A 27,866-nucleotide genomic window follows, 5' to 3' on the forward strand; every position below is an offset into this window, starting at 1 on the left:
TAATGAAGGTGGACTCTTTCTTCACAAACTGTCCCCTCAGTGATGGCTGTAGGACCTGGGTCAGAAGCAACCCAATCTGTGCTATTTTTAGGGCTCTTGGATTCATTGTTCTTGGCTGTGGTGGTAATGGATTAATTTATTTGGCATATGTTTCTTCCCCTCTCTATCAGAATATCTTCTAGCATTTTATATATGGGTACTTATTAACTTTAGACTTATCCTTTCTGTATTTTTATATGTACTTGTCTTCCCCATTAGAATATAAGCTCATTTTGAGTAGAGATTATTCCATTTTTTTGCACCTAAATTTCCACTACCTGGCACATAGAAGAAATAACTATATGTTGCCTGATAATGCTTATTTAATTGAATTAAGATGATCGTTGAGGTTCCTGGCAGCAATCCCTGTGACTCTCTGAGGGACTGGATATATCTAAGGTCATTTCTAGCTCTGAGTATCTATATTTCTACATTCAGAGAAGCAGCATGGTTTAGTGAGTAGAATGTTAAATTTGAAAGACCAGGATTCCAGAGATCCCACTCTCAGGCATATATGCTAGGGAGGTCAAGGACAAAAGGAAAGTAGGTAAGTACCCACCAATTGGAAAATAGCTAAACAAACTGTGGTATATGAATGTAATAGAATGTCATTTTGCTTTAAGAAACAATATGATGAATAGAGAAGCATTAGTCTTATATATATGAACCAAAAGAAAGTGAAATAAACAGAACCAGGAAAACAACATAAGTATTGCAACAATGTAAATGGAAAGAATGATAGCGGTAAAACAATTAAAACCAAATGCTGTGAAATTTTAATGGTTAAGCCTGACCCCAAAGAAAAGATATAAGAATGTGTCTTCTCCACCTTCTTTACAGAGATGGAGGATTTTGGGTGAAGAACACTGCTGCATATGATATCAGGCTTGGTAGATATGCTAGCAAATTTTGATGAACTATTGGCTTTTCCTTTCCCTTTTTCTTTTTTGTTTCCTCTTCTATGAGGAAAGGGAAAGTGATATTTTGGGAAAGGTATGGTGTGAAAAGAAATGGTATCAACTTTAAAAAATTCAAAGATGTTTTATTTTCTCACTTACATGTCATAAAAATTGTCAGCATATCTTTTCCAAAATTATAAGGTTCCTTCCCTCCCCCCACTCTGAGGTAGTAAACAATTTAGATATGTATTATCATGCAAAACACACACACAACATTGATCATTGTTGTAAGAGAATGCTCATATAAAACCAAACCCCCAAAATAAAACTGTAAATAAACTGATGTGTGTTATAAGAGAGCAGATGAGTGGGTCTGCAGGGAGATGCAGAGGCAGAGAAAAGATTCTAGAATGTGAGGGGGGGGAAGGATGAGATAGTTAACTGAGGATGGAGCTGGGTCTTTCTCTGGTTTGACCAAGAGGGACTGGCTGCTTTCCCTCAGAGGCTGTTTCTACTTTGTCTTTCCCATCCTACCTGCTTATATGCTGGTTTGTCATCTACTGAGCTTCCTGGTGTGATCCTGAACCATTTGGGCCATCTATCTGTAAGATTAGATCTGGTGTCCTTCTGGATCCAAGATCTCTCCCTGTTCCCTGTCCTGCCTAATTGCCAAAATCGACTACCTCTATTACCATAAATAAGGAGGTTTGGGGGTTAGTGTAGGTTTATTTATATTAGGCTCTGGGGTCTTTAGACAGATAGGTAAGTGTAGTTTAAATCTGTGAAGACTCCTGGTGACAGGACATTTAGATCTGGATTAGGTAGTTGATATTAGTTTAGAATTATCCAAATCCCCTTTCCACCTTTCCTTGTCATAATAAACCCAACATCCATACCTGCTATATAGTGGTCTGTTTTTGTCACCTCAGGAGAGGATCTGCCTGGACTTGGGCCTGTTAGCCTGTCAACCCACAGTTGGCCTTCCCAAAACAGTTATCCTTTTGATACTGGCCTATAATTAAACATCTAATCCTATCCCCAAACCACCTTCATTACATGTGATAGTATGCTTTGATCTGCATTCAGCTTCAACAGTTCTTTCTCTGGAGGTGGATTGCATTCCCTTTCATAAGACCTTTAGAATTGTCCCAGATTTTTGTATTGCTGAGAGTGGCCAATTTTTTTCCAGTTGATCATTGTACAATATTACTATTACTGTATGTAATGTTCTCCTGGTTTTTCTTATTTCACTCTGTGTTAGTCTATGAAGGTCTTTCCAGATTTTTCTGAAATCATCCTGTTCTTCATTTCTTATAGCACAATAGTATTTTATCACCAACATACACCACAATTTGTTCAATCATTCCCCATTTGATGGGGATCCTTCAATTTCCAATTCTTTGCCACCACAAAAAGAGCTACGTAAATGCTTTTGGTACCATAGATCCTTTCCCCCTTTTTATGATCTCTTTGGCATACAAATTCAGTAGTGGTATTATGGAATCAAAGATTATGCACAATTTTATGACCCTTTGGACATAGTTCCAAATAGCTTTCCAGGATGGTATCAATTTTTTTTTAAAAAGACTTGGGTTTAAATTCTCATTCTGATACTTAGTTAACTATATGCAAAACTCTATGATCCTCAATTTCCTTCTTTGTAAAATACAGATAGAAAGTAACTTAGAAGGTTGTTGCAAGGCTCAAATGAAATGTTGAAATTATAGAGACTGTGAACAAAATTACCCTTCTTCCTTCTCAAGCTAGAGTGGTATGTTAAAAAGGGCACTGGATTTTAAGTCAAAGGACTTGGATTCACATCCTAGCTCTGGAACTCACTTTCCTCCCTTGTATATTAAGAAAGTCAGAATTCAAAGCCTGAGGAACCCCTCTTTAGCTCTAAATCTATGAATTTATACAGGTGAGGGACTCTTAGTTAGGGCCTTTGATTAGGCCTCCTTGAGCAGTCAGATTTGATTTGACTGTCAATAATCACATCTATTAGAGGAGGTATAATCAAAGCCTTTTTCATCTGTTAACTATGCTAAACTGCCCAGACTCATACAACCTGGGAACATTCTCTATACATATGTATCAAAGTACTCTTTACTGTTAAATACCATTAATCAGTGAATGAGATCTGGAGACGGAAGGGACCTCTAGAATTTAGATTAAAGTTGAAGACACTGGGGTGTGGAGAGATTAGAGGAATTGTTAGTTGAAACAGCTAAGAAATAAGATTCTCTCCACATTCTCAGCTTTATAAATTCCCATCAACTTCATAAATAAACAAAAATAAATGAGTAAAGTAAACAAGGAAAATCCTGGCTGTCATTAACTACAGGAATGACTATGGGGAAGTCAACTTCACGCTGGGCCTGTTTCCTCATCTTTAAAATGAGGATGCTGGACTGGATGGCCTCTGGGACCACTCCCAGATCAAAGTGTAGGATAGGATCCTCTGAACAAAACAGGGCGGACCATTACACTTTCCTCTCACACCGCCACCCTCAGCTCCCGCCACAGATCTCAAACTCCCAGCGACGTAGCCTAACAAAGCCTCCGGGCACCGGAAGACCTGGTTACTAAGGGTTTCATAATTTCCTGTACGTGCCCAGCGAGGGAGGCGGGTTACGCCTCACTTCCGGCAGGGGAGGTTCGGCTGCGGGCTTGGGGATTTAGGTATGTGAGTCTCTGTCCTACTGCTGCAGGGCTGCAGGGCGAGGGAGCCCCTACCTCTGAGCGAAGAGGGAACGTTGAGGCAGCTTAACAGTGTCGCCTTCGGGTGAGACTGAGGCTGGGGCGGGAGGCAGCTGAGCGGACTGCGTCGGCCCGGGTCGGGTTTGGGGATGTTGGGTGGGGAAGCCAGGCCTAGGCCGGGCCCTGGATTAACGGGACCAAAACTTGGCATAACTCCTCCTCTAGAAGGAACCTGCTAGCCCTGAGTTTGCCGCTGTTTTGGACATTTTCTTTGCCTTCGGTATCGGTATACGAGTGAATAATTTAAAGCCTCAGTTTCATCCCCTGTAAAAGGAGATGGTGTTCGATTATAGTGGTAGTCTCTCGGTGACTGAGAATAACAATTGTCTTTGTGCATTATCATCTATTGATGTACCCTCATGGGGCTTTTGTGTTCGATTAGATGTTCTTAAAGGACCCTTTCTATGCCCAAATCCTGTTATCTCTTAAATCCTTTCCTCTATCAGATCTCCTGCATTCCAAAACCATATGGAATGTTATTTATTATGGTGGGGATCGTGGAAGATGGCATATCCAACTTCTCATCTTACAAAGAAAGAAACTGAGGCTCCTAGAGGATTAGGGATTTGTTAGTAAAAATATAAGTAACTAGCAGTTATACTTTACATTTTGCAAAACACAGTTATCATCTCATTTTATCTGCATGGCAACTCTGGAACAGAGGGCATTTTACATATGAGGAAACTGGGGCAGACAGGTTGAGGCACTTGTCCAATTGTCTGACTCGTATTTGAACTCAGATCCTTCAGAGTCAAAGTCCAATGTTCTTATGGCAATCTCCTGATTCCATATGCTTTTTCCTTTAGGTCACCCTGCTTCTATGTTATATCTTTAAGAGTCTCTTCCATCTTTAAGTTTCTATGTCCTAAGGCCCTCTTGAGTACTGACATGCCTCTAGTTCATTTGATCTGTCCATTAAATAAATTTTACCCCAAGGTCTGGCTGCACTAATTGCAAAGTATGCCCAGCTTCTATCTTGGAATGGATAATTCCTATGGGAAAAATGTTTAGAAAACTGTACGAATGCAACAATTGCAAATATTATAATATATCCAATGAGTAAACTTGTAATTATTATTGAAATTCACATTATTGTGGAAAGCAACTCCACTGGTAGATGGCAACTCATCTGTATCTTAGTAGAAAAGTTTTAGGGGGCATCTGCGTGGTTCAGTAGATTGAGAACCAAGCCCAGAGATAAGAGGTCCTGGCTTCAAATCTGGCCTCAAACACTTCCTAGCTATGTAACCCTGGGCAAGTCCTTACCACTCTTCCGCCTTAGAAACAATATACAGTAATTGATTCTAAAATGGAAGGTAAGAATAAAAAAAAAAGTTTTAGTGAATTGCCTCCGAGATACAGAGAAGTTAAGTTTCTTGCCAACTATTTTGCAGTGCTAGCTCAGACATATTTACAAATTTTGAAAAATAGACATGTCCAAAACCAAAGGACTAAATTCAGAGACGAGAGAAAAGTTTTGTCTTTGACAATTTTGTTACTCAGTTAGCTCAAATGATTTTAGTCTCTTTCTAGAAAACCAACCCATCTTGTAGGGGGCAGCTGGGTGGCTCAGTGGACTGAGAGTCAGGCCTAGAGATGGGAGGTCCTAGGTTCAAATCTGGCCTCAGACACTTCCCAGCTGTGTGACCCTGGGCAAGTCACTTGACCCCCATTGCCTAGCCCTTACTGTATTGGCTCCAAGACAGAAGGTAAGGGTTTAAAAAAAAAAAGAAAAAGAAAACCAACCCATTTTCTAAAGAGGATCTACTGAAAATGTTTTTTAAAATGTGCTATAAATTCTACGAGTTATAGATATTTTGGGACTTTTTTGGATTGTGTAGATTTTATGGTGATGACTTTAAAAAGTTATCACTTGAATTTGATTGTCAACATTATCAACAAAATCTTGAACTATAAAATTCTATTTTCCAAATACAATTTTCTATCCTTTTATTTTTTATTCCTCCTTATATAACATAATATAACTGATAGCCTGTCAAGAAGAAAAGGAAAAAATGTTATCCAAGATGGAAGATTTAACTATCTTGATAGAAGACCTTCCTTTTTAGGTTAGGGAGACTGAGGAGTCTGAGGCAGGTAGAAATTAGTTTTTCTCTGTAAGGAGTATTATATTTTTATGAGGTTTATTAAAGATTAAGGATTAAAGAAAATGCAGGATAAGAAACATGTGCCTAGGCCAGAGAGGCCTAGACAAGATAATCTCACATCATGGAAGAGCTTCATCTGCTCCAAAATGGAAGTCCAAAAGACCCCTCAGTAGGCGGAGAACTCCTTTATATAATCATTTGTGTTCTTGCCCAGCTGAGAATTCAGTGTGATTACAAAGCACTCTGGGGAAGTGGAGCAAAGGATTCTGGGGATTGGAGTCCTGAATTCAAGTCTATTTTTTACAGTTACAAAGTACTTTTCCTCAAAGTAACCCTGGTAAGGGGTTAGAGGTAGAGGTGGATAGGGAAAATATTATTATATCCATTTTATAGCTGAAGAAATAAATTCAGGATTCAAGTGAGTTGGCCAAGATCACACAATTTATTAAGTGAAGGATTGAATCCAGAATGTGACGTATCATTCAGCTTTGTTGCATGTTCCCTAAGCCAGTATGGGCACTATTTCTTAGGCAGTTATTGTTTCCAGAGTCAGTTATGTTGTGAAAAAGATCTGAAGATTTTAATGCCCTGGAGATCAAAATAAGTCAGGCATGACCTGATAAATAAAAATATTTATATGATCTTAATTTGCATTAAGAGTGTTGTGTTGTGTTAGATGGATACTTGATAGTCCTTCTGCATCCTGCCCTTAAATATTTATTCTGGAAAAGAGAAGATAGTAGGGTGGGGGCATATTAACCATTTTCCTGTGTTTGAAAGATTTTCTGGTAACTGAGTGATAGATTGATTCTGCTTGGCTTCACAGAGTAGAAATAGGAACAATGAATAGCATTTGCAAAGAAGTTGATAATAATTAGAACTTTCTAAAAGTGAAATGGACTACCTTTGGAAACGAAAGTTCTTCAAATGAAAGTTAAAAGGTCATTTGAGAATATTGAGAATAGTGAATAGTTGGCACAATGGATAGAATGCTGGACTTGGATTTAGGAAGACCTAAGTTCAAATTCACCTTCAAATACTTAGTAGTAGTATAATTCTGCTTCTGTCTGCCTTAGTTTTCTCCCCTGTAAAATGGAGATCATAATGACACCTCCCACATTTTTGAGGATGGGTTAACATATATGAAATGCTATGCAAACCTTCAAGTTTTACATAAATACCTAGCTATTATAGAAGAAATTTATCTTCATAGTTAAGTGGACCTAGATGGCCTCTGAAGATCTTCCAAATATGAAATGTTGGGATTTTTTGGGATCCCATCACTGATTTTTCTTCTCACCCCCATAAAGATGTCTTAAGTTAAATTCTCCCACATTCAAAGCTCCACTTACTATGTGAGAGATTGCTGTATAGTTTTACTGGAAAGAGTAAGTTCCAAACTTGGAGTCTGGAAAGACCCATATTTGAATCTGAATTCTGATTACTTCCTGGTTGTGTGACCGTGGCTAATTCACTGAACTACTCTTGAGTCTCATTTTCTTCATTTGAAAATGGAGATAATATTTGAAGTTACCCCAAACAGTTGATATAAAGGAAGTGCTTTGGTTTGAAAGTATAAATTGTTATATTATCACCTCTATAGATGACTCTTAAATATACAGTGTCCCAAAAAGTCCTAAGCTTGTTAGCTTAAAACTACAAAAAGACTTTTCTAATACCAGTTCCAATCTCTCCTTTCCAACTTTCTCATGCACGTATCTGCTGAAATATCTCGGCAATTTCTCAAATTCAACATGTCTAAAGCTGAATCTAATTATCTATCTCCCAGAACTAATTCCTCTTTTTGACTTCCCTATTCTTGTCAATGATACCACTTTCACACAATTATCTAGGCTTGAAACCTTGGTGTTATCTGTATAACTGATTGTGTATAGGAAGTGAGGAAGAATTGAATTCCCCTCAATTCTTCTATAATATCTGTTATCATGTGATCCTATTTTAATACCTAAAAGCATCCATGACATCTTTGCTGTGAGTACTCCATCAAGTAATATTTCACATCTGTGTAAGTTTTATTCTTTGTACTTAGATTGTTAAGCTCCATAAGGGCAGGACCACATCTTAATTGTCATTTTTTCTCTCCTAGAACCTATTCAATGCTTTTCATAAAACAAACTGAGTGAATGAATGGTGTGCTTGTTTTTTTAAAAAAAATCTGTTTTTTCACCTTTCACTCGCACACACTGTTGTAAAAAACACTGCAAAGTTGTTAAGCCAAAGCATAAAGTACTGAGTTGTTCCAGAGGCATTCACAGTCATGTTCATTTGTTATCTAAATGCCTTAGGGAGGTAGTAACACTTTTTTCCTTTTAGCAGGAAATGTCATTGTTGAAACTTGTTTTTCTTTAGGAATTCTCACTTTGTGAGTGATACAAAAGAAGACTAAGAACTGCTTTAAGCATGGCTGCTGAGCTGAACTTCTCTCCCCCTGAGGTCCCAGAGCCTACTTTCCTAGAGAATCTTCTTCGTTATGGACTATTTTTGGGAGCTATCTTCCAGCTTATCTGTGTATTGGCCATAATATTCCCAGTTTCAAAGTCTCATGATGGGGTAAGTTTTTTTTTTATCAGCTCCTCAAGGATGGTAGTTAGCATATCTTTCAGATGCCTTCTATAGAATTATCATGGATGTTGACCATGAATATGAATAATTCATGAATCTCCTAGTTTGTTACTATGTTTGTTGTTATAAAAGGCTTGTTGTAGTAGTGGAAAGAGTCCTGAGTTCCACCACTTACTAGCCATGTAATACCTTAGGTCTCTTCACCTCTGTGAGCCTCAAATATTCATATTTGTAAAATGAGGATTGATAATATTTGTATAATGTGTACCTCAGTTATTATTAGAAAGAACTTTGTAGAAACTGAAGAGATTGTTGGCATAATTTTTCATTTCCCTGTATATACATGACATATTTGGGAAAAAGAAGTAGATATTTGATGATCATGCCTGGGGGCAGCCATAATATATCAGATCTCATCCTGCTTTGTTTTCACAAATACTATATATTATTGAATGCTAAAAATAATTCATTCAGTAAAGTTTACTAAGTGTCTGTTCATGTAAGGCACAATGCCATTATTTTTATTGTTCTTATTAATGGATTGAATTCTCATGAGAGCTCCAAGGGAGCACAGTGATTAATATTCTTGTTTGGTAGGCAGAGAAAAGAAAACTAAGAGAGTGAGGAAGAGATGAGAAGAAAGGGTTAACAGCTTGGGAGGTATAAATTACATGTTGAATGTCAGAATAGAAAAAGATTTTCACAAGCTAGAACATTTGGCCAAATTTTAAAAGATAAAAGTTAATAGGAACAAATGTAGAATATTGCACTTGCATTAAAAAAAAATCAACTTCATGAGTAGAGAGTATGACTAGCCAATACTTTGTCTGCATAAGATCTAGGAGCTTTCATGGATTGTAAGTTCAATATCAGTCAAATATACCAGCTAAAAAACCTAAACCTAATGTATTCTTGTACTTCATTGAGGGGGGGATAGCTTCCAAGAACAAGCAGTTGATAGAGAGCATCAGACTATATCTTGTATATTATATTGAATAAGATAAAAAAATGTCCTAAATACCTCTTGATTAGAGAAATGCAAATTAAAACAACTCTAATGTACCACCTCACACCTATCAGATTGGCCAATATGACAGAAAAGTGATAAGTATTGGAGGAGATGTGACAAAATTGGGACACCAATACATTGCTGGTGGAGTTGCGAACTGATCCGCCCTTCTGGAGGGCAATTTGGAATTAAGCCCAAAGGGCTACAAAAGAATGCATACCCTCTGATCCAGTAATACCGCTACTTAGTCTATATCCCAAAGAGATTTTTTAGAAATTGAAAAGGACCTGTTTGTACAAAAACATTTATAGCAGCTCTTTTTGTTGTGGCAAAGAACTAGATACTAAAACGATTTATTAATTGTGATCAACATGGTGGAATCAACCACAGTTTCAAAGGACTTTTGATGAAACATATGAAGAAATGTTAGACTCAGTGAACAATGAAGCCTGCGCACATACCTGCACACATGCACGCACATGTACTAATACAGGAATTTGTTTTTCTTGACTACATATTTGTAGCTATTTTGTTTTTGTTACTTAATGGGTAAGGAAAGGGGCAGTGGGAAGAAGAGAATTTGGAACTAAAATTAAAACATTTTTTAAAAAGAAATTAATGGTAGGGAAGGTTGGAGATAAGTTCTAGTACCTGTCCTTCAAGATCACTGAAACTTCCTTGATCATGTCAGCCTAAAGTGATCTTTTTTTCTCTTGATCCTATAGCAGTTATTGTCTATATAGCTATTCACGCTCTATCTCTGATAGTTTTTCTGCCATGATTTAGAATTGTTACTTAGTTTTTTATATCTTACCTCTCCAATTAAACTGTAAGTTTCTTGAGGAAAAGGGGCACCGTATCCCATACCTTTTTGTATCCTTCACAACAAGTAGTACAAGAGTTCTTAACTTTTTTGGATTTTGGACCCTTTGGTAGGCTGATGAAGTCCTTGGGCTCCACAGGATAATATTTTTAAATAATTGAAGGAAATGCTAAATTTCATTTAAAAATTAATGAAAAAAATATTTTTTTCATCCAAGTTTATGGACCCCTTCTATCCTCAGTCCCCATTTGGATCCATGGACCCCAGGGTAGGAACATCTTAATGTGCATAATAGGTTCTTAGAGTTTGTTGTTACTATTGCTATATATTCATTCCTTGCAGGAAAATTTCTCTAAAATTTAAGAGAAGAATGACACCTTTTGGTGAGATATCTGAATAGAAATAGCTGCTGCTCAAGTGAATCCTTCAGAGTAATGGACCCTCAAAATTACAGGGCATCACAGAAATTATGAGAATGTTTCTAGGGTCAGTGGTATTTGGAAAATTGTGTGTAGGATCTAGAATTGTTTCTCATGACTAGTGACTTTAGAGGTTGAAGTATAAACTGAGAGCAAGTGGAATTTGGGCATAGATTATGTAGGAGCTATCAGAATTGGAATTAAGATACTTATGCTCCTTTTTGTCCTTAATATGTGGGCATGTTTATGTGCATAGGCATACATTTGTTCCCTGCTGAAAAGTCAAAAACAAGATAGTTAATTTACAAGATGATAAACAAGAATGACTATCCCATGGTCAAGAAAGTGATAGTACCTGTGTCGATCTGCATGGAATTCCAGAAAATTCTGGCTCCGGTCACAAAGAAGCTCTTAGCTTCGTCAAGTCATCTAATTTTGAGTATTAGAAGGCAGCAGTGGTTTACCTAAGGTTACAAGTTCTTCCTCTGGAATAACAGACCCGGTTGCTTCATTCCCATGAGAATGCTGGCACATTTCTGCATGTTCTTCCTGCATAAATTATAGCATTTAGAAAGTGAATCAGGTCTTATTTTTAAAAGGCCATGCAGGTACAGATAAGTTCTAGCAGGGCACAAGGCTTTAATTTTAGGGCTGCTAGATAACAATGAATGCCAGGCCTGGAATTGAGATGTTTTAGGTTCAGATTTTACTTTAGACACATTCTAGCTCTGTGATGCTGGCAAATCACTTAATCCCAATTGCCCAGCCCTTACTGCTCTTCTGCTTTAGAAATGATACATAGTATCATTTCTAAGATAGAAGGTATGGGTATAAAAAAAATAGTTAAAAAGAAACCCAAAGCTATAATTTTCAAGTTTTAGAAACACTTGAACTCAACTTCTCTATTCAGAAATCAACTGTTGGAGACAACTGGGTGGCTCAGTGGATTGAAAGCCAGGCAGAAAGACAGGAGGTCCTAGGTTCAACTGTGGCCCCAGACACTTTCTAGCTGCGTGACCGTGGGCAAGTCACTTGACCCCCATTGCCTAGCCCTTATCACTCTTTTGCCTTGGAATCAGTACACAGTATTGATTCTAAGATGACAGGTAAGGGTTTAAAAAAAAAGTCAACTATAGAGCCAGCATGCATTATAAATAGCTTTTTCATTATTTTTTTCAGGAAAGCAGGGTAGTCTGTACATTTTTGGTAGATTGCCTCCATAAACATTTTTCAATCTGAAGGACTATTGTTGTGGAACCACTTTTGCAAAGTTTCAGGAACCAAATCTATATAGTAGGACACATGCATAGTCTGCTTCTTTTCTCTGCCTCTCTTGTGGTCAGTTACCACATGGCAATAGAAATCCATAGCTCCAGTTCAGAGAACCTGTTTGGACAGTGGTTGGACGTGACTGGTGAGACAGGAAACAAGTAGCAGAAATGTAGTGGGAAAAAGATTAAACCTCAGGATTCCTAAGTTCTGGTCTTACTACCTTAGGTCAATCACTGTAAGCAGATCTTAGTTTCCCTATTCTGCAACTCAGAAGGTTGGTGTCCTCTGAGGTGTTTCCAAGTCTAGGATTTAGCTACAAAGTAATTTTTTTTAAAAAATTCTTACTTTATGGCTTAGTATTCTAAGAAAGAAGAGCAGTAAGGTTTAGGCAATTGGGGTTAAACTTGCTCGGCTAGGAAGTGTCTGAGGTCAGATTTGAATCCAGATCTTTCTGACTCTAGGTCTGGTCACTGTGCTCCCTAGCTGCCCCTTAAAAGAATATAAAAAAACCCCAAAACCCTATTTATCGTTAACTTAAAAAAAAAAAATTTAAGTTCCAAATTCCCTCTCTCCAAGTTTCTTCCCCTATCCACTGAGAAGACAGTCAATATGATATCATTTATATACATTATAAAGGAATCTTTAGCCATATGGCAATTTCTTTATGTTGTGGGGCTAGGGAAAGAAGGGTCAAGAAGGAATAGGAGGATTGGGACAACAAAGGCCCCAGATAACTAGGGTAGTATGTCCATGCTTTTACCTCATCCATAATTAAAAGCTGCAAAAATTCTAATTTGCACATTAGGAATTTCAAACATTATTAAAATTTTCTATTTTTAAAAGCATTTTTTTTTGTCATTTATCTTTATATCATAGTTATTTTGGGGAAAAGTTTTCTCTTTCCTTTTCTAGATTGAACAAAAACAATTAAACAAAAACACTTGCTATGGTAACAGACTGACAGACTATTCACAAATACACTGCACAAGTCCTGGAAACCATTCTGTTCTCTGCTTGAATTCTGCATACCTACTGCTTCAAGTTAACCTCCCTTAGATTGGCTTAATTGCACAAATTCCAAACTTAATTGATCAGTAAAATCCTATTTTTTTCTCTTCTCTCCATTGAAGGAAGGGGGACATTTTGAACCAAGAAAGTTTGAGGTGACCAAGAAGCCAAAAGGACCTGCTCCTTCTCAAAGCAAAAAGTCCAAGAAGGAAACCAAGAAGAAGAGATAGAATAGAATTTGCCAAACGTGACATGGGTATGACCTACTCTACTTCTTTCTTCAGAATCAAGTATTCATAAAGACAGATGGATTTCAGGAAAATCAAATCTTCATAAAAACATTTGTTTGGCATCATCTTCCTTGCAGAATCTGAGATGGAAGAGACTTCAGGGTCATATAATCTATTCTCTTTTCTGAATAGGAATTCTTTCAACAGCCTCCGTGATGAGTGAATCTGCTGCCTCTGCTTGAAGACCTCCAGGGATGGGGAAGTCCTACCTCTTGAGGCAGTCTATTCCACTTTGGGATAGCTCACTAACTGTAGGAAGATTTTCCTAACATTGAACCAAAATCCACCTCTCTGAAACTTTTGACCTAGTCCTTCAGTGACTAGTAACTTTAGTGGAGCATGGGTGCCTTTTAATCACAGAGGGCCATATAAGCATGAACATTTTTTAGGCCATAGGTGGCCAAGTTACTTTCTCTAAAGCCCTCTCTTCAAATCTTGTTCAGTCATGGCTTCTGAAGCACAACCCCTTCAGAAAGGAAAATGAATTACAGGCACTACAGTGACATTTGATTTTAGGAAAAATGACAACAGAATAATGAGCACATTATATAAACAAAGACCATCTATATTGGAGTTCTTGGTTTAAACATCATGTTAAAATAACCGAGTTGTTTCTTACTATTTAATCATTTTAACTAATTTTTATTATAACATGTATGTACACTACCACTTCAAGATCTGGACAAGGCTTCCTTCCTAATCAGCTTTTGCCTTTACTTTAAAAAAGTGTTAGGGCCTCTCTTTGTAAGAATGATGTCAACCACAATCTTAGGAATGAGAGAACTTTAGGAAGTTGAGTCTGAGAGGTTGCCTGGAGGATAGGCAACTTTATCCATGGTGAAAATGGTTTTAAATTCTGTACCAAAAATATTAATCATTTTTCTCCTTTTCCTAATGAAGCATTTTTCAGCATTTCCTCTTATTTTCCCTTAGGAGTAGAAAGGATTTTACTAAGTGAATATGTTTTCCATGTAGAAATTGGCCTTGGTCTCAACTTCTATAATGTTTTAGGGTATGTATGCATTTTGTTCCCTGCTGCTACTTCCCTGACCTATTTTTAGTGCATCTCCCGAACCTCTTCTTCTCCCTGCCCCCCAAATCTTTTAGCCCTTGCTGAAGGAGAAAAGATTGGGGGATGGCCATGAGAGAAGATTAATAAACCATAGTGCATGATCAACCTCTTCTGTTGTCTGCTGGTGTATGATAGTGGGAATTCCTGGGGGGAAAGGGGAACGGGGAAGGATGGTTATCATGGTGTAATGGAAAGAGTATTGGATCTGAAGCCAAAAGATGAAATGTGGCTTGTGGTCACACTACCTGTGACCTTGGGCAAGTCACTTTACCTCTAGCCTCATATTCCTTCCAACTCTAAATCCAATGAATTTGGATAAGGAGTGATGATATAAGAATATTAGGGTAAGACTGATGACACTGCAATACAATATGACAGCCCTGATGTCTCTGAGACTCAGTAGACAGATTTAGCTGTTAGATATGCCAGGCATTAGATACTGGGGATAGTCTCAAGAACAGTAGGCAAGCAACAGGCATTTGTAAGTGTTTACTAGTGGATGTAAAAAATGGGATGCCTTATTCAGGAACAACAAATAGGCCAATTTGGTTGGAGTTTAGTGAATCAAGTTGTGAAGTTAGTGAGGGGCTTGTAAATTTGTGAATTCAGTCCTGAAGAAGCCATTGTGATGGGTTTTAAATGCCAAGATCAGAAATATACAAGCAAAGCAACCCACTTATTTAACAAACATGTATTAAATACCTCCTTTTAAGCAGAGCACTGGGAATATGTAAATTTTCATTAAAACATGATCCTTACCTGCATAAGTTTACAGGCTAGTAAGCACAAAAGAGAAAACTCTTTAACACATGAGACCTTAGAAAAATTGATGTAGAGGAAGGCTATTTGAACTATCAGATGTTTGATACAAGATAATAAACCCTGTGGAAGTGCAGGGGAGGGGGAGATCATTAAGAACCTCCTTGACCTCTGATTCTTGTCCTACTCGAGCATAAAGAGATTTCCATTGCACTAACATTCTTTTGCCTTAGAAGGAAAATCTCATGATGTATCCTCAGCACCTATCTTGAGTCTTTGTGCCCAGTGGGTGCTTAATAATAGGTGTCGAAATTTGTAGAGATTTACAGTTTTCAAAATACAGATTAGCAGTAGAGTAAAAAATGCTACTCTTGGTGGAAAGGGCAATCTAGATTATTTGTCCCTCTAATTTGCAGTTTTAGAGAGTCACCTTAGGACGCTGATAGATTAGTTGGCTTGTCCAGGGTTACCCTTTTTTGTAACCCCAGTGTTTAATGAATGTTTATCAACTGATTGACAATAGATATGTATTAGCATTGGAACAAAAAAACTTGGTCTTGCTGTCTCTTAAGGCCAAACTTCTGCCCATTTTGCTATACTGTCTCTTATTCCATTCATCAGAGAATAAGTTCAGAAAGTCTTTGCCCAAAGCCACATATTTAATGAGTAAGACTGTGGTTAGATCCCAGGTCTAATGGCTCAATAATTATGTACTCTTTTCCCCATAACTTTGATTCTAGCATCTGTAGCTTTTTGATTTGCTCTTGACACCTATATTTTAAAGTTAAGTTATTACATAAGGGGAAAATGTTAATAAAGAACAATACTGCCTTAAAAGTAGGAGCCATTCCCCAAATGATAAATGGTCAAAGAATATGAAGTTTTCAGAAGAAATCAAAACTATCAATAGTCATATAAAAATGCTTTAAATCACTAATCATTAGAGAAATAACAAATTGAAACAACTCTGAGATACCATCTCACAACCATCAGATTGGCTAAAATGACAAAAAAAGGAAATAATAAATATACAAGAGGGGATGTGGGAGAATTAAGGCCTTAATGCTCAGTGGTAGAAGTATGAATTAGGCTATCCATTCTGGAGAACAATGAGAAATTGTGCCCAAAGGGCTATAAATCTGTGCATATGCTTTGATCAAGCAATACCCCTACTAGATCTGTGCACCAAAGAGATTAAAGAAAAAGAACTATGGGTAAAATTATTGGTGCCAAAACAAACCAGAAGCAGAACCAGAAATTTAGGAGCCCACAAGGGTTTATGTGGGAGGCCCAACCTCACAGGCAGAGTCCTTTAAGGAACAAAAGGACAAAAGCTTATGTAGGTTTCATTTTAGGCAGGAGGTGAATGGAGTATGGGGTACCTCTGAAATAGATAGGGCCATTGCTGGTAGATTTTAGGGTAGGAATAGGGGATGTATCTCTTGATTGGACAGAACCTATTGTTGGGGCTAATAACAGGAAAGATTCCTCAGGATAGCTAGCTCTTGTAATCCTACCCTATAGACCAGAAATGATGAACCTATGAGCTGTTCCCCCTCTCAATTGTTCCTGATGACATTTTTTCACATCATTCGCCCCTCTGCCTAACAGCCCAATGGGAGCACTTTCTCCCTTGTTTGGTGTAAGGAGGGGTAGGGTGCACCCAGCACTTGGTGGGTGGAGGGGCACAGCACTAGGTCTGGGGTGGGGGCAGGACCTGGCACTCCATCTTTAAAAGGTTCACCATCATTGCTATAGGACTACAATATTTTAGCCTTGCTATTTCAGTAGAAAGGAAGGTTGCAGAAGGGGACTCCAATACAGAGTCAGGAGCAAGATAGAGGAACTAGCAACTATAGAGCTGATTTAGTTTTCTTGGCTATCCACAGGACTCCTCCATACAAAAATATTTCTAGCAGCCTTTTTTGTAGTAACAAATAATTGAAAATTGAAAGGATGGCCATCAATTGGGGAAAGGCTAAACAAGTTGCAGTATGTAGTTGAGATAGAAGACTTATGTTATAAGAAATGAAGGGAATGGTTTTATAAGCACCTGGGAAGACATAAGAACTGATGCAAAATGAAGTGAACAGAACTAGGAGAACATTCATAAGAACAGCAATACAGCAAATAAAATCAACTATAAAAGACTTTGCTACTTTGATCAATGCAATGATCATGAAAAATGTTGTCCATCTCCAGAGAGAGAACTGATTAACTCTGAGTGGAAATTGAAGCATATTTTTTTCACTTAATTTTTCTTGCTTTTTTCCCCTCTCTCAACATGGCTGATGTGGAAATTTGTATAACTTCACATGTAGCATCATATTACTTGGCTTCTCAGTAGGTAGGGGAAGAAGCCAAGGAAGAGAAATTAAGATAATGATAGTATTAAAAAGAGCAATACTCCTTTTCTGCAAAATTGCCAGCATTGGGGAAAAACCTGGATAAAATTATAAAATGGTTGAAGTTTGCCTTCAGTTCTATCTCCCTATAACTCTTCTTATAAATACCAGGGGCTCTTCCATTGCTACCCATTTGTCAAGGAGGAAAATCCTTTATTGAAATTGCTGGTATTAAAAAAATGTAAATGGCTGTAACCTTGGGGACACTCATTTCTATTTTTTAAGGTGTCATCTGAAAGAGGGCAATACTTTATCTAAAACACTGTCTTGCAGCTGTGAATTGGGGCTTTAGTGGAGAAAGCAAGACATAGCATGGTATAGGAGAAAGTGAGCTGACCTCAGGGGGCATGAAAACGGTGGTAGAGTCTTGCCTTTGACATAGTGGCTATGTAACCCTGGGCAAGATGATAAATTGCAGAAAAGATAAATTGCTGACCTACTTTGGTAGAGGGTGTCCCCTGTAACAATTAAACCACAGGTCTGGGTCCTATTACTAATGAAGAAGGGGATAGAATGGGAGAGAAGATGCCTTTTTACTACTCTTCAGTTCAACCCCTGGATGACTGCCAACTGCCTGCTGTTTTTTGGGCTGAACCTTGTCACCCATGTCAAGGTTATATTTAGTGACTAGGGGGTAGGGAGGTGCTCTGCTTCTTCCAAATTTTCCCCCACTGCCAGGAAATAGTTTCCTGGAGGTGAATTTTTTGGACTTCCAGGTAGCTGGTAAATGTTCCTGGAAAGGTAACACATTAAAGAGGGTAATCAATTTTATCTTAATGTGAATGAGTTTATCAGATCCTTTTCAAGGCTCAACTAAGAGAAAATAAGATTAAAATGGTTATAAGGGGAAAACACCTAGAAATGCCTGGAAAAGAAATAAGTAGATTTTGAAGAGAAACTTCAAGGTTCCATCATCTTCCCTGAGCCTGATGCATTTAAAAGCAATGAATATCCATAACCTAAAGAAATAAGTGCCTAGAGTCATGTTTTTCATTATTTGCTAAAATTTACCTTTACAGCTTGATTTCTTCCAAATCTCAACCTATTTATATCTAATTGTGCGCTTAAGAATCAGCTTTTTAATATGACTTCTCTAATTCTCTGTGGACATGCTTAGCAAACTAGTATTTGCCCAGTAGTTTGCCGTTTCTTTGGCTCTTAGAGTAGAAGAAATCTTTATTTTTATAGGCTCTGCTCTTTTATAGGGAGTCTTCTAGGTCAAACCTTATCTGAGACCTGAATCCCTTCTACAATATCCCCCAACACTGGTGGAACGGGAAAAAGAGCACTGATCTCCCCAGATGCGAGGGCGATTTCTTTCAAATCTACCTTGTGGTTGTTTTGTATATGTTTTCTATGTATTTATAAATGTACACATTGTCTCACCCACTAAGCTCCTTGAATGAAGGAACTATTTGACTTTTGTCTTTGTATTCCTATTGCTTAGCACAGTGTCTGACACATAGGACGTCATCAGTGCTGACTGATATATAGATCTGGAATCAGAAAATTGGGTTCAAATCTTAGCTCTGCTACTTTCCTCTGTAATTCCAATTCTGTCAGGTTAAAAAAAAAGTGCTGCCATTTTCCCACATTTTTTAAAGTGTGAAACTCTTCTATGATGGAATTAAAAGGCCGATTTGGCATTGACTGACTGAAGATCAGCCATAGCTAAATGCCCTTTACAAAACTATTTTGCCAGTTTTTGAAACAAGTGAGTCAAGAGAACTAAAGAGATGCACCCCTGATAAGTCTAAAGGAGATTCAACAATACAGGCCAAACCTAGCTACTAAAAGGGAATCTCCTTTTGTTCTTTTCTTGGTACCTTTTCTAGAGGGTCTTCTATCCCCTCATTGGCCATGGAACTATTTGCATTAGAGCTACCTATTCTCAAGGATATACCATAACCATTAGGGGGCAGAGAAAATAGAAATAATCGGTAAGAGCAGGACCCCTGGCCACTGAGAAAAGAACTTGCTACAGATTCAAGAAATATGGTCTTGACATTTGTCAGTTAAGTTGTGGAGAGAAGAAGCCTAAAGGACCTAGTTGGGTGATCTGCCCAGCGGAGAAATTGTAAGGGGCCAGGCAGGAGTGGGTAGCAGAATGAATAAACCAAGAAAGAAAGATAAAATTAGGACTCTGGAGTGCTGGAGATAGAGATAGCTTTGACACATGTGTTCCTTCTGTGTATTCCTCACCATAAGTGTACTTACTATATATATCAACTCTTCTTGCTAACACTGTGTATTTGTGGGAGAGGGCAGAAGGCAACTGAGATAGATGAGAACTTGTTCTTATGCTATCTTAGTAAATGCTTTGTTTTGAGTTAATTGTGTCTCTTGGCTGACTATTAAATGTAAGCACACCAATTGGGACTCATAACCTATAGTATTAGCAGTGTGGACTCTGAGAACACATAGAACCTGCTATAGTAGTCTCCCTCAGAAAGTGACAAGTTGGAGAAATAGCCCAGAAAGGAATGCTACACATGAAATGTAGGGGTTAAAATTAAGGTTGGACTAAATATAAGAGAATGTGGTTGCCTAAATTAATATATTTCAAGTCAAAATTACTTTTTATCAGTTTTATTTACAAAATAGAGGGAACAAGTGAAAGAAGAGGAATGTGAAAGAGGGCAGAGAAATTATATAATTTAACAAGCTAAATATTTGCTCCAGCGCTTGGCTCTATTCCAGCAGGGCTCCTGAAAGCCCCAGCCTGAAGGCCCAGAGGTAAATTAAGCAAGGGTTTCACCCATTCGGCTTTCTCCGAGAGGGAGACCTATCTGGTATTAAATCTCTCTGGAAGTCAGGAAAGGAAGGCCAGCTTTTTTTCACTTACCAATCCAAAATCCAAAGGGAGGAGATCCCAGAGCAATCTTACCAAATACTAGAGTCCCAGGTCCACGATGAAGAAGGTCCTCCACCAGCCTCCAAAGAGTTCAAAGACCTTGTCATAGGAAGTTGTAGCCACTTTTAAAGATCCTTCTTTGCATCAATTCCTGTCCCTTCCTCCACTTTATGAGGACCAATTGTAGTCTTTAAATTTGCTTAGGACTTCCCAGGAGGGCAGTCAGTTGTTTATGATTTATCACCCACTTTAACAAGTGGGTTATAAGACCTCCCCCACTTAGGAGTTAAGTAAGGGTGTCTTCATTTTTGGTTGATTAAATTTAAAAGTAGGCAGGGGAGAGTTAATCCCATCTTCACAACAAAATGGTTCAAAGATTACCTGGTGAGTTTGGATATAGTTTCTAAGGGAGATCAGGAAAGACCTTAGGTGGAAGGTAGTGCTTGTATTGAGTTTTAGTAGCAACCAAGTGTTCTAAGAAGCTATAGTGTGGAAAGAATGTATTTCAGGCAATTGTGACAATTATTGCAATGTCAAAGAGATAGAAGATATAGCATGATGTGAGAAGAGTAGTGAACAGGCCATTTTGGCCAGGTGGAGGGGAGTAAAGTAAAAAGTGGAATAGGGATGGGTTGTAAAAGACTTTAAATGTCAAATAAAAGAGTTTTTAATTGTTGCTTGTCAAAATATATTGATTATAGGCTTCTACTACTTCTCCATCTTCTGAAACTTCAAAGAACAGATCAATAGGTGATCTTGGCAACTCTAACTGGCACAAAGTAAAGTCTGTGACACCATTCCTAGGCATGTTATATGTGTAGTTCCAAACCCAGCATAATAGGCTCTGGGCTTATAGATCAAAGTCAATCTTGAGGACATTCCTCCCAAAGCACCCTCTGGCTCATTTTACTGAACTCATAGTTGGCCAGCACTACTAAATATCTTTTGACTGATGACATCTAGCTTAGCACTTGCCAGAATATGTCAGTAAATTGTTATCAGTCCATACTTAGACTTAATTGCTATGCACATAGTTTTGAAACTTAGTGACAGTCCACTTCTAAGCCAAGGATTCCCAATTTTTGAATGGGATAGTAAGAATCTTTTAATGTCCCCAGACAATGAATGTTTTTGTCTTCTTGGGGTTGGTATTCACTCCCCAACAAAATGTGATACTCATACTTGACAGAGCCTTTGAAGAACTGGCACTTGATGATTGATAGCTTTGTGCCAGTGGCTTTTCATTGAATACCTTCAATATTCTTTCATCATGATCTCCAGTGTTTTTCCCAAATATGATAAGATAATATATATTCTAGATACACCAATATTCCCAAGGAACTAATGTCACTTTTTTTCCCCATAAGCCATTGAGAAATGGAAGGAGGCTCACAAATCTAAATTGGTGGAATTCTACTAGAGGCCATATTTTCCTTGTCTTTCTCTGTTATGCTTTTCTGATTGTGAAGTGTGAATCAGACTTTCTTTTTCTAGCATCAGCAACTTTTAAATCAATCAACCAAGCTGAAAACACCCCAGCTTAATGCTTCCTTAGCCAACAAACAAGAGAATTCACAAGTCACTTACTTAAGAGTTCACACTCTCAGAAACTCAGTTAGGAACTTGTGAATCCTTTTGGTAAGAGTTTACACCTTCAGAGAATGAGAGGTGTGAACCCTGGGCAGTGCTAGGCAATTTGTAAGCTGTGATTGGCCCCTGTGAAAGAGGGGAAGGGACACAAGTCACTACAAAAGCCGTGAACTTCTTTGACTGGGCTGGTTTCTGGAGGCAGTCTTCTGGAGATAGTCTTCTGGAGATAGTCTTTGGGAGGTTGTCTTCAGAGGTTGTCTTCAACTTGAATCTTCGAGTTGTCTTTGGCTTGAATCTTTAGCTTGGAGCTTTGGCTGGTGATTTGCCTCTTTGGAGGTAACTCTGGACTTGGACCTCGGCTTTGACTTGGGACCTTGGCTCTTGGACTGTTTCTTGGATGAGTGAGTAGCTGGCCTTTCTTTCTTGACTTCTGGAGAGGCCTTCTCTTCTTAGAGGAGACCTTGTGGGTGGAACACCGGATCCTTGAGTCAAGGTTTAATAAGCCCTGATAGGCTAGATATCCTCTCTACCCTCTTTTTGTGTTCCTCTACTTTCACTCTTTCCACCCTTTTGTAAATAAAAGCTACTAAAAGTCATTTTGACTTGGGCTATAATATTTTTGAATCAGTGACCACAAAATTTAGAATTCTCACACATTTCGTGTGAGGCTCAGTGCTGAAAAACAATGGCAATAACATCCAGGCATCTTCAACTTATAGCACTGCACTGAGCCATATTCCTTCTCTTATTCAAAGCCTGACTCACATCCTTTTCTTCCTTCTTTCATAACCCCATTATGGATGAGATATGAGGCATGTGGATAATAGGACTCCTTTGATGATGATATTGACTAATAAATTCAGGTGATTCCTATGCTTTACACGTAGTAGGCACTTAACATTTTTTTTTCATTATCCATTCTTGAGTTCTTCTATTTCAGAGAACAATTTTCTGACACTACTTTAGGGCAAAAGTCATTTAGGTATATTGTATATTTTTTCCTTAAGTCCTTTTTATATCCCAATCTTGCAATGTGACCATGCAGACTCTCAGTGAGATTTTTCCTCAAATGATCCTTCTTTTACCTCAGCATCTAGAGAGTTTCCAAATCCAACTTCTGTGGGCCCATCCTGTAGTCTGAGCATTCAGTGCTTCCTTGATGATCTCTGCTAGCATGGTTCTTTCTTTAAAAAAAACAAACCCAAACATTTTTATTGATATTTTCTGTTTCTTATATCACCATAGTTTCCCATGTATCCTTCCCATTTCCCTTCTCAGAGAGCCATCCCAAATGATAAATTGTATTTTTTGTAGCTGAGAAAGGAAAACAAAATCAGTACAGCTGATCAATATGTTGAAAAAGTCCAAAACATTGTGCAATATGTATTGTGATCCTCCTGCCTTGATGTCTTCTTATTTCTCTTCATTAAAGTCCTACTTGGTTTTTATGGTTATTTACTATATTCCTTTTTTGGCATGTTATTGTTCTTTGCATTTCCATTATTAGAGTTACTACATATATTGTTTTCTTGGATCTGCTTATTTTACTTTGCTTCAATTCATATAGATCTTTCCATGCTTCTATGTATACATCATATACAGTAATATTCTATCACATTCACATACCACAGTTTGTTTACCATTTTCCAAACAATGGGCATCAACTTTGTTTTCAGTTCTTACCTATCACAAAAAGAGTTGCTATAAGTATCTTGGATTATATGGAGACTTTTTTTCTTATCAATGGCTTCCTTGGGGTATAAGCCCAATAATGGAACCTCTGTTTCAAAGGGAATGGATATTTTAGTTACTAGGGTTTTTTTGCAACATTCCAAATTGCTTTCCAAAATGATTATACTATTTCATAGTTCTACCAACAATGCATTAGTATTTCTGTCTTTCCACAACACCTCCAGCATTCAGTGTTGCCATTTGAGGGGGGAAGAGGTGTGCCTTTTTTTTAAACACTTATTTTTGTTTTAGTAACAACTCTAAGACAGAAGAGCAAAGGCTAGGCAAATGGAATTAAATGACTTGCTGCACAGCTTGGAAGTATCTGAAGCCAGATTTATAGGTTTGGTTCTCTATCCACTGAGCCACATAGCTGCCTTCCTTTTTGGGATTATTTTTGCCAATTTGCGGAGTATGAAGTGAAATCTCAGCATTGTTTTGATGTGCATTTCTCTTATTTGGAGCATTTTTTCTTGTGGTTGTAAATATTTTACAGTTTTTCTTTTGAGAACTATTTATATTCTTCGATCATTTATCTGTTGAGGAAATATGTTAGTTTTATATATTAATTTTTTACATTTTGGATATCAAACCCTTATCAAAGACGTTTGATACAAAGATTTTTTCCCCCAACTAACATGGATTAATGTCTCTGCAGAAGCTTTTTGGTTTCTAGTAATCAAAGTTTTTTTATTTTATCTTTTGTAATTGCCTCTCTCTTTGGTAAAGAATACTTTTTTACCTGTAGCTATGAAAGGTATATGATCTATTTTTTCTAAAGTTTAAAAAATGATCTTTATCTTTATGATCTTTAATATTAAGGTCATTTATCTATTTATTTATTTGTTTATTTTTATTAAACCCTACCTTCCGTCTTGGAATTAATACTCTGTATTGGTTCCAAGTGTGAAGATTGGATTTAGCTCTCCCCTGATTGTAACAATGAAGGTACTTAGCTCTTCCTTTATTGGGAAGATTGAATTGTAATCCAGTCTATTTTTAGATTTTAATCTACAAAAAGGTGGTAACTCAGTACTTCAAGTATATCTATCCATTTTAACTACAAAAAGGTGTTAACTAACTAAAAAAGGTGTTAAGTAACCAAAAAAAGGTATAATCTAACCAAAGAAGGAATGAACTAAAGAGTGTGTAGTCCTGGAGAGGAGCATCTGCTGTGACTGGTAGATGTGAAATTTAGGGAAGGTGACACAAGAGAAAAAGATCTTTAATAAGAGGAACAGCGGCCAGAAGAAGAGAGATATTTGAGATTCAAGTTAGATGGAAGAACTCTGACTTGGAGTTGTACTGGAGGATAGACACTTAAGGAGAGACTGGAAGAGGAACTTGACCCTGGAGGAGCTCTTGCAGGAGACCTCATCCAGAGCTCGCTCTCTCTCTCTCTCTCTCTCTCTCTCTCTCTCTTTCTCTCTCACCCCCCCTTCTCTCCCTCCCCTTTTCTCTCTTCCTTAATATCTTCCCTCTATTGTAAATAAACTACCATAAATTCCATTTAATTTAGTAATTAATTTTGGGATTTAGAAATTAAATCCCTGGCAAACACCTATATAAATATTTAGAGTTGAACCACAATTAAATCTAACACAAGGCAGAAGAGCGGTAAGGGCTAGGCAATGGGGGTCAAGTGGCTTGCCCAGGGTCACACAGCTGGGGAAGTATCTGAGGCCAGATTTGAACCTAGGACCTCCCATCTCTAGGTCTAGCTCTCAATCCACTGAGCTACCCAACTGCCCCCCATTTATCTATTTAGACTGTATTGTAGAAGGTGATGTAAGATGTTTCTCTAAGTCTGATTTTTGCCAAACTGCTTTTCAAAGTTTTCCTAGCAGTTTTTATGAAATATAGTTTTTACTTTGGTAATTTATATTTTTTTACTCAGATATACAACTGTAGACTCTCTTCTGATTTCAGCCCTGGATGACCAACCATTTGAAACCTTGAAATTGATGTCCATTAGGTATCTCAAACTCAACATGTTCACAGCAGAATTCATCAGCTTTTCTTTCAAACACTCTTGTCTTCTGAATTTTCCTATTTCTGTTAAGGGCCCTACCATCCATCTAGTCACCTAGGCTTGCAACCTCAGTGCTATACTCTCTGTTGTATGTCCCTATTTAATTTCATATTTCTCTCTCATTAAAATGTACCCTTCTTGAGAGAAGGTATTGGTCTTTGCCCTCCTTTTCTAGCCTCGCCTTTTACTATAGTTTCTGGAACATAGTATATACTTAAATACTTGTTGATTAACTAACTGTCCTTTGGTTCCTTTTAGTTCTGACATTGTATGATATAAAGGTCTTTCCAGTTCTGACATTAGAATTCTACAAACACTCCCATCTCAGGACATTCAAGGGAACATTTATCATTCCCCTCTTTTAACTTCTGTCAACTCTTGGAGCAAAGCCATCCCCTGAAAAGCAGGATGATTCACTTTTAGCCCCATTTGCCAGCTTTAAAGAAAAGAATGATTATGGAATACATTAGCTGTTTTTGAAAAGGATTTCAAGAAACTTTGAGATGTTTCTTGTTATTGCTTACAGCTTGGATGCCATTGGAGGCTATGACATATATTTTCTCTTCTCCAAGAGCCAAATTTTGTTGAGAGTGTCCTGGTCTAAGTCCATTTCTCTCCACAAAGATGTTTCTCTTTTAGGTACACCAAAAGATACACATTATTTTAAACACTGACTAAACTTTGCTTTTCAGCAGCTGCCTTCTTACAGAACTATTAGACTAGGATTTACAACTAAATTATATCAGATGTTTTTGTCAACCTTGAAGCAAGATCCATGGTTATAAATAAATATTTACTAATGGATGGTGAACTTTTGACTGAAGAAAAATGTTTTGCTTAAGAAACTCATGTTTTTCCCACTTAAAATATATTTTTTAATATGTCTGAGATATTTGGCATCTTAGAACACAATGAAATGTGCTTTAGGAAGGCAGTGGTGTCCAAGTGAATTTTGGAGAGAGACCTCAAAATTTGTGGGGATATTATATTGTCTGTATCCACAATTAGTAGAACTATGAAACTGTAACTTTACAGATGTCGTAAGCATAACTGAGAGAAGCTCTTATAATTCCCCTTCTCATGATGTTTGGGCTCTGAAAATATTGCTCATTCGCACAAATTTCTTTCCTGGAGTGAATAGACACTATGGTTACTTGAAGGACTAGAAATAACCATTGAATGAAAACTATAAATTCCATGAGGGTAAGGAATGTTCCCTTTTGTCTTTGTATCTCTAGTACCTAAAAGAGTGCCTCACAGGTAGTCATTGCTTAATAAATGCCTGTTGATTGAAAAAAAATGATTGTGGATTGATTAAATGATTGAAGAGTATTCATATAGCTAAGTGAATAGTATTGATCTTAGTAAGACTGAGTTCAAGACTGAGTTAGTAAGACTGCCTCTAAAGCTTATTAGCTTATCTGACCCTGAGCAACTCATCTAGATTATCTCCACCTCAACTTCACTATTTATGAAAAGGAGATAATAATACCTTTCTCACAGTTAGCCTATAAAGATTTGTCAAGCCCTTAATGTGTTCCAGGTTCAGTGCTAAGTGCTAGAGATACAAAGAGAGACAAAAGACAGCCCCTGTCTTTAAGGAGTTCATACTCTAAATGGAGAAGATGAGACAGGATAAATGGAGAAGATGAGACAGGAAAGAAATCTGAAAGGGAGAGGTTAGCGGGGAGGAGAAGGTGATGAAGTCCAGGAGCAGGAGGGGAAGTTAAAAGAAGGCAACCTTGGGCCCCACTTAAATAGAGGATTTGGGAGGAGTTCTAGCTCTCCACCCTCCATCCACTCAGTATCCCAGCCAGATGGAAAGGGAGAGGGCTGCCCTGGGACTACTCCTTAAAAGGAAAATATGGGAATCATAGTGTTAATGTGAGAATCCAAAGAGAATATTAAGAGTGCTTTGTAAATCTTAAAGTTCTATATAAATATTAGTTATTGTTAATAAGGAGGAAGAAGAGCATAACCAAAGGTTTTACATCTTGCTTTCTTTGGGGTAGGATGCAAAGTACCAGGCAAAATTTAAGATTAAGGAAGATTCTTTGTTCTATTGTTCAAGGTGGGTGGAATGAGGGGGTGGGGGAGGGGGTAGAGGAGAGGCATTCCCTAATGCACAAAGAGATAACTGCTGAAGAGAGAATTTGGTAATTAGTTATTAACTCTTCCTTCAATTCCAACACCAACCCTGAGTTGTTGAATCA

The 27,866-nt window shown here is 37.7% G+C and overlaps 1 protein-coding gene across 2 annotated transcripts; it reads left to right on the forward strand.

Annotated features, from left to right (window-relative positions):
* Positions 1 to 3,475: 3,475 nt before the first annotated feature.
* Positions 3,476 to 14,387, forward strand: MANBAL (mannosidase beta like). Of its 2 annotated transcripts, none has more exons than XM_007474349.2 (3): positions 3,476 to 3,620; positions 8,177 to 8,377; positions 13,043 to 14,387. In XM_007474349.2, exons 2-3 carry the CDS (start codon positions 8,228 to 8,230, stop codon positions 13,148 to 13,150), a joined length of 258 nt encoding a protein of 85 aa, XP_007474411.1. In that variant the 5' UTR covers positions 3,476 to 3,620; positions 8,177 to 8,227; the 3' UTR covers positions 13,151 to 14,387. The 2 variants fall into 2 exon arrangements, with proteins under 2 accessions (XP_007474411.1, XP_001372016.1); XM_001371979.4 differs by having other exon boundaries at positions 3,583 to 3,723.
* The last annotated feature ends 13,479 nt before the right edge of the window (positions 14,388 to 27,866 follow it).

The sequence above is a fragment of the Monodelphis domestica genome, chromosome 1 (assembly GCF_027887165.1).
Source record: "Monodelphis domestica isolate mMonDom1 chromosome 1, mMonDom1.pri, whole genome shotgun sequence".
NCBI classification, from domain to species: domain Eukaryota; kingdom Metazoa; phylum Chordata; class Mammalia; order Didelphimorphia; family Didelphidae; genus Monodelphis; species Monodelphis domestica.

Excerpts from the sequence above, each read along its gene's own strand:
- MANBAL (XM_007474349.2), top strand. The coding sequence starts at position 8,228 with ATGGCTGCTGAGCTGAACTTCTCTCCCCCTGAGGTCCCAGAGCCTACT. Across the intron at positions 8,378-13,042 it reads TTTCAAAGTCTCATGATGGG|GAAGGGGGACATTTTGAACC; the intron begins GTAAGTTTTTTT and ends TCTCCATTGAAG.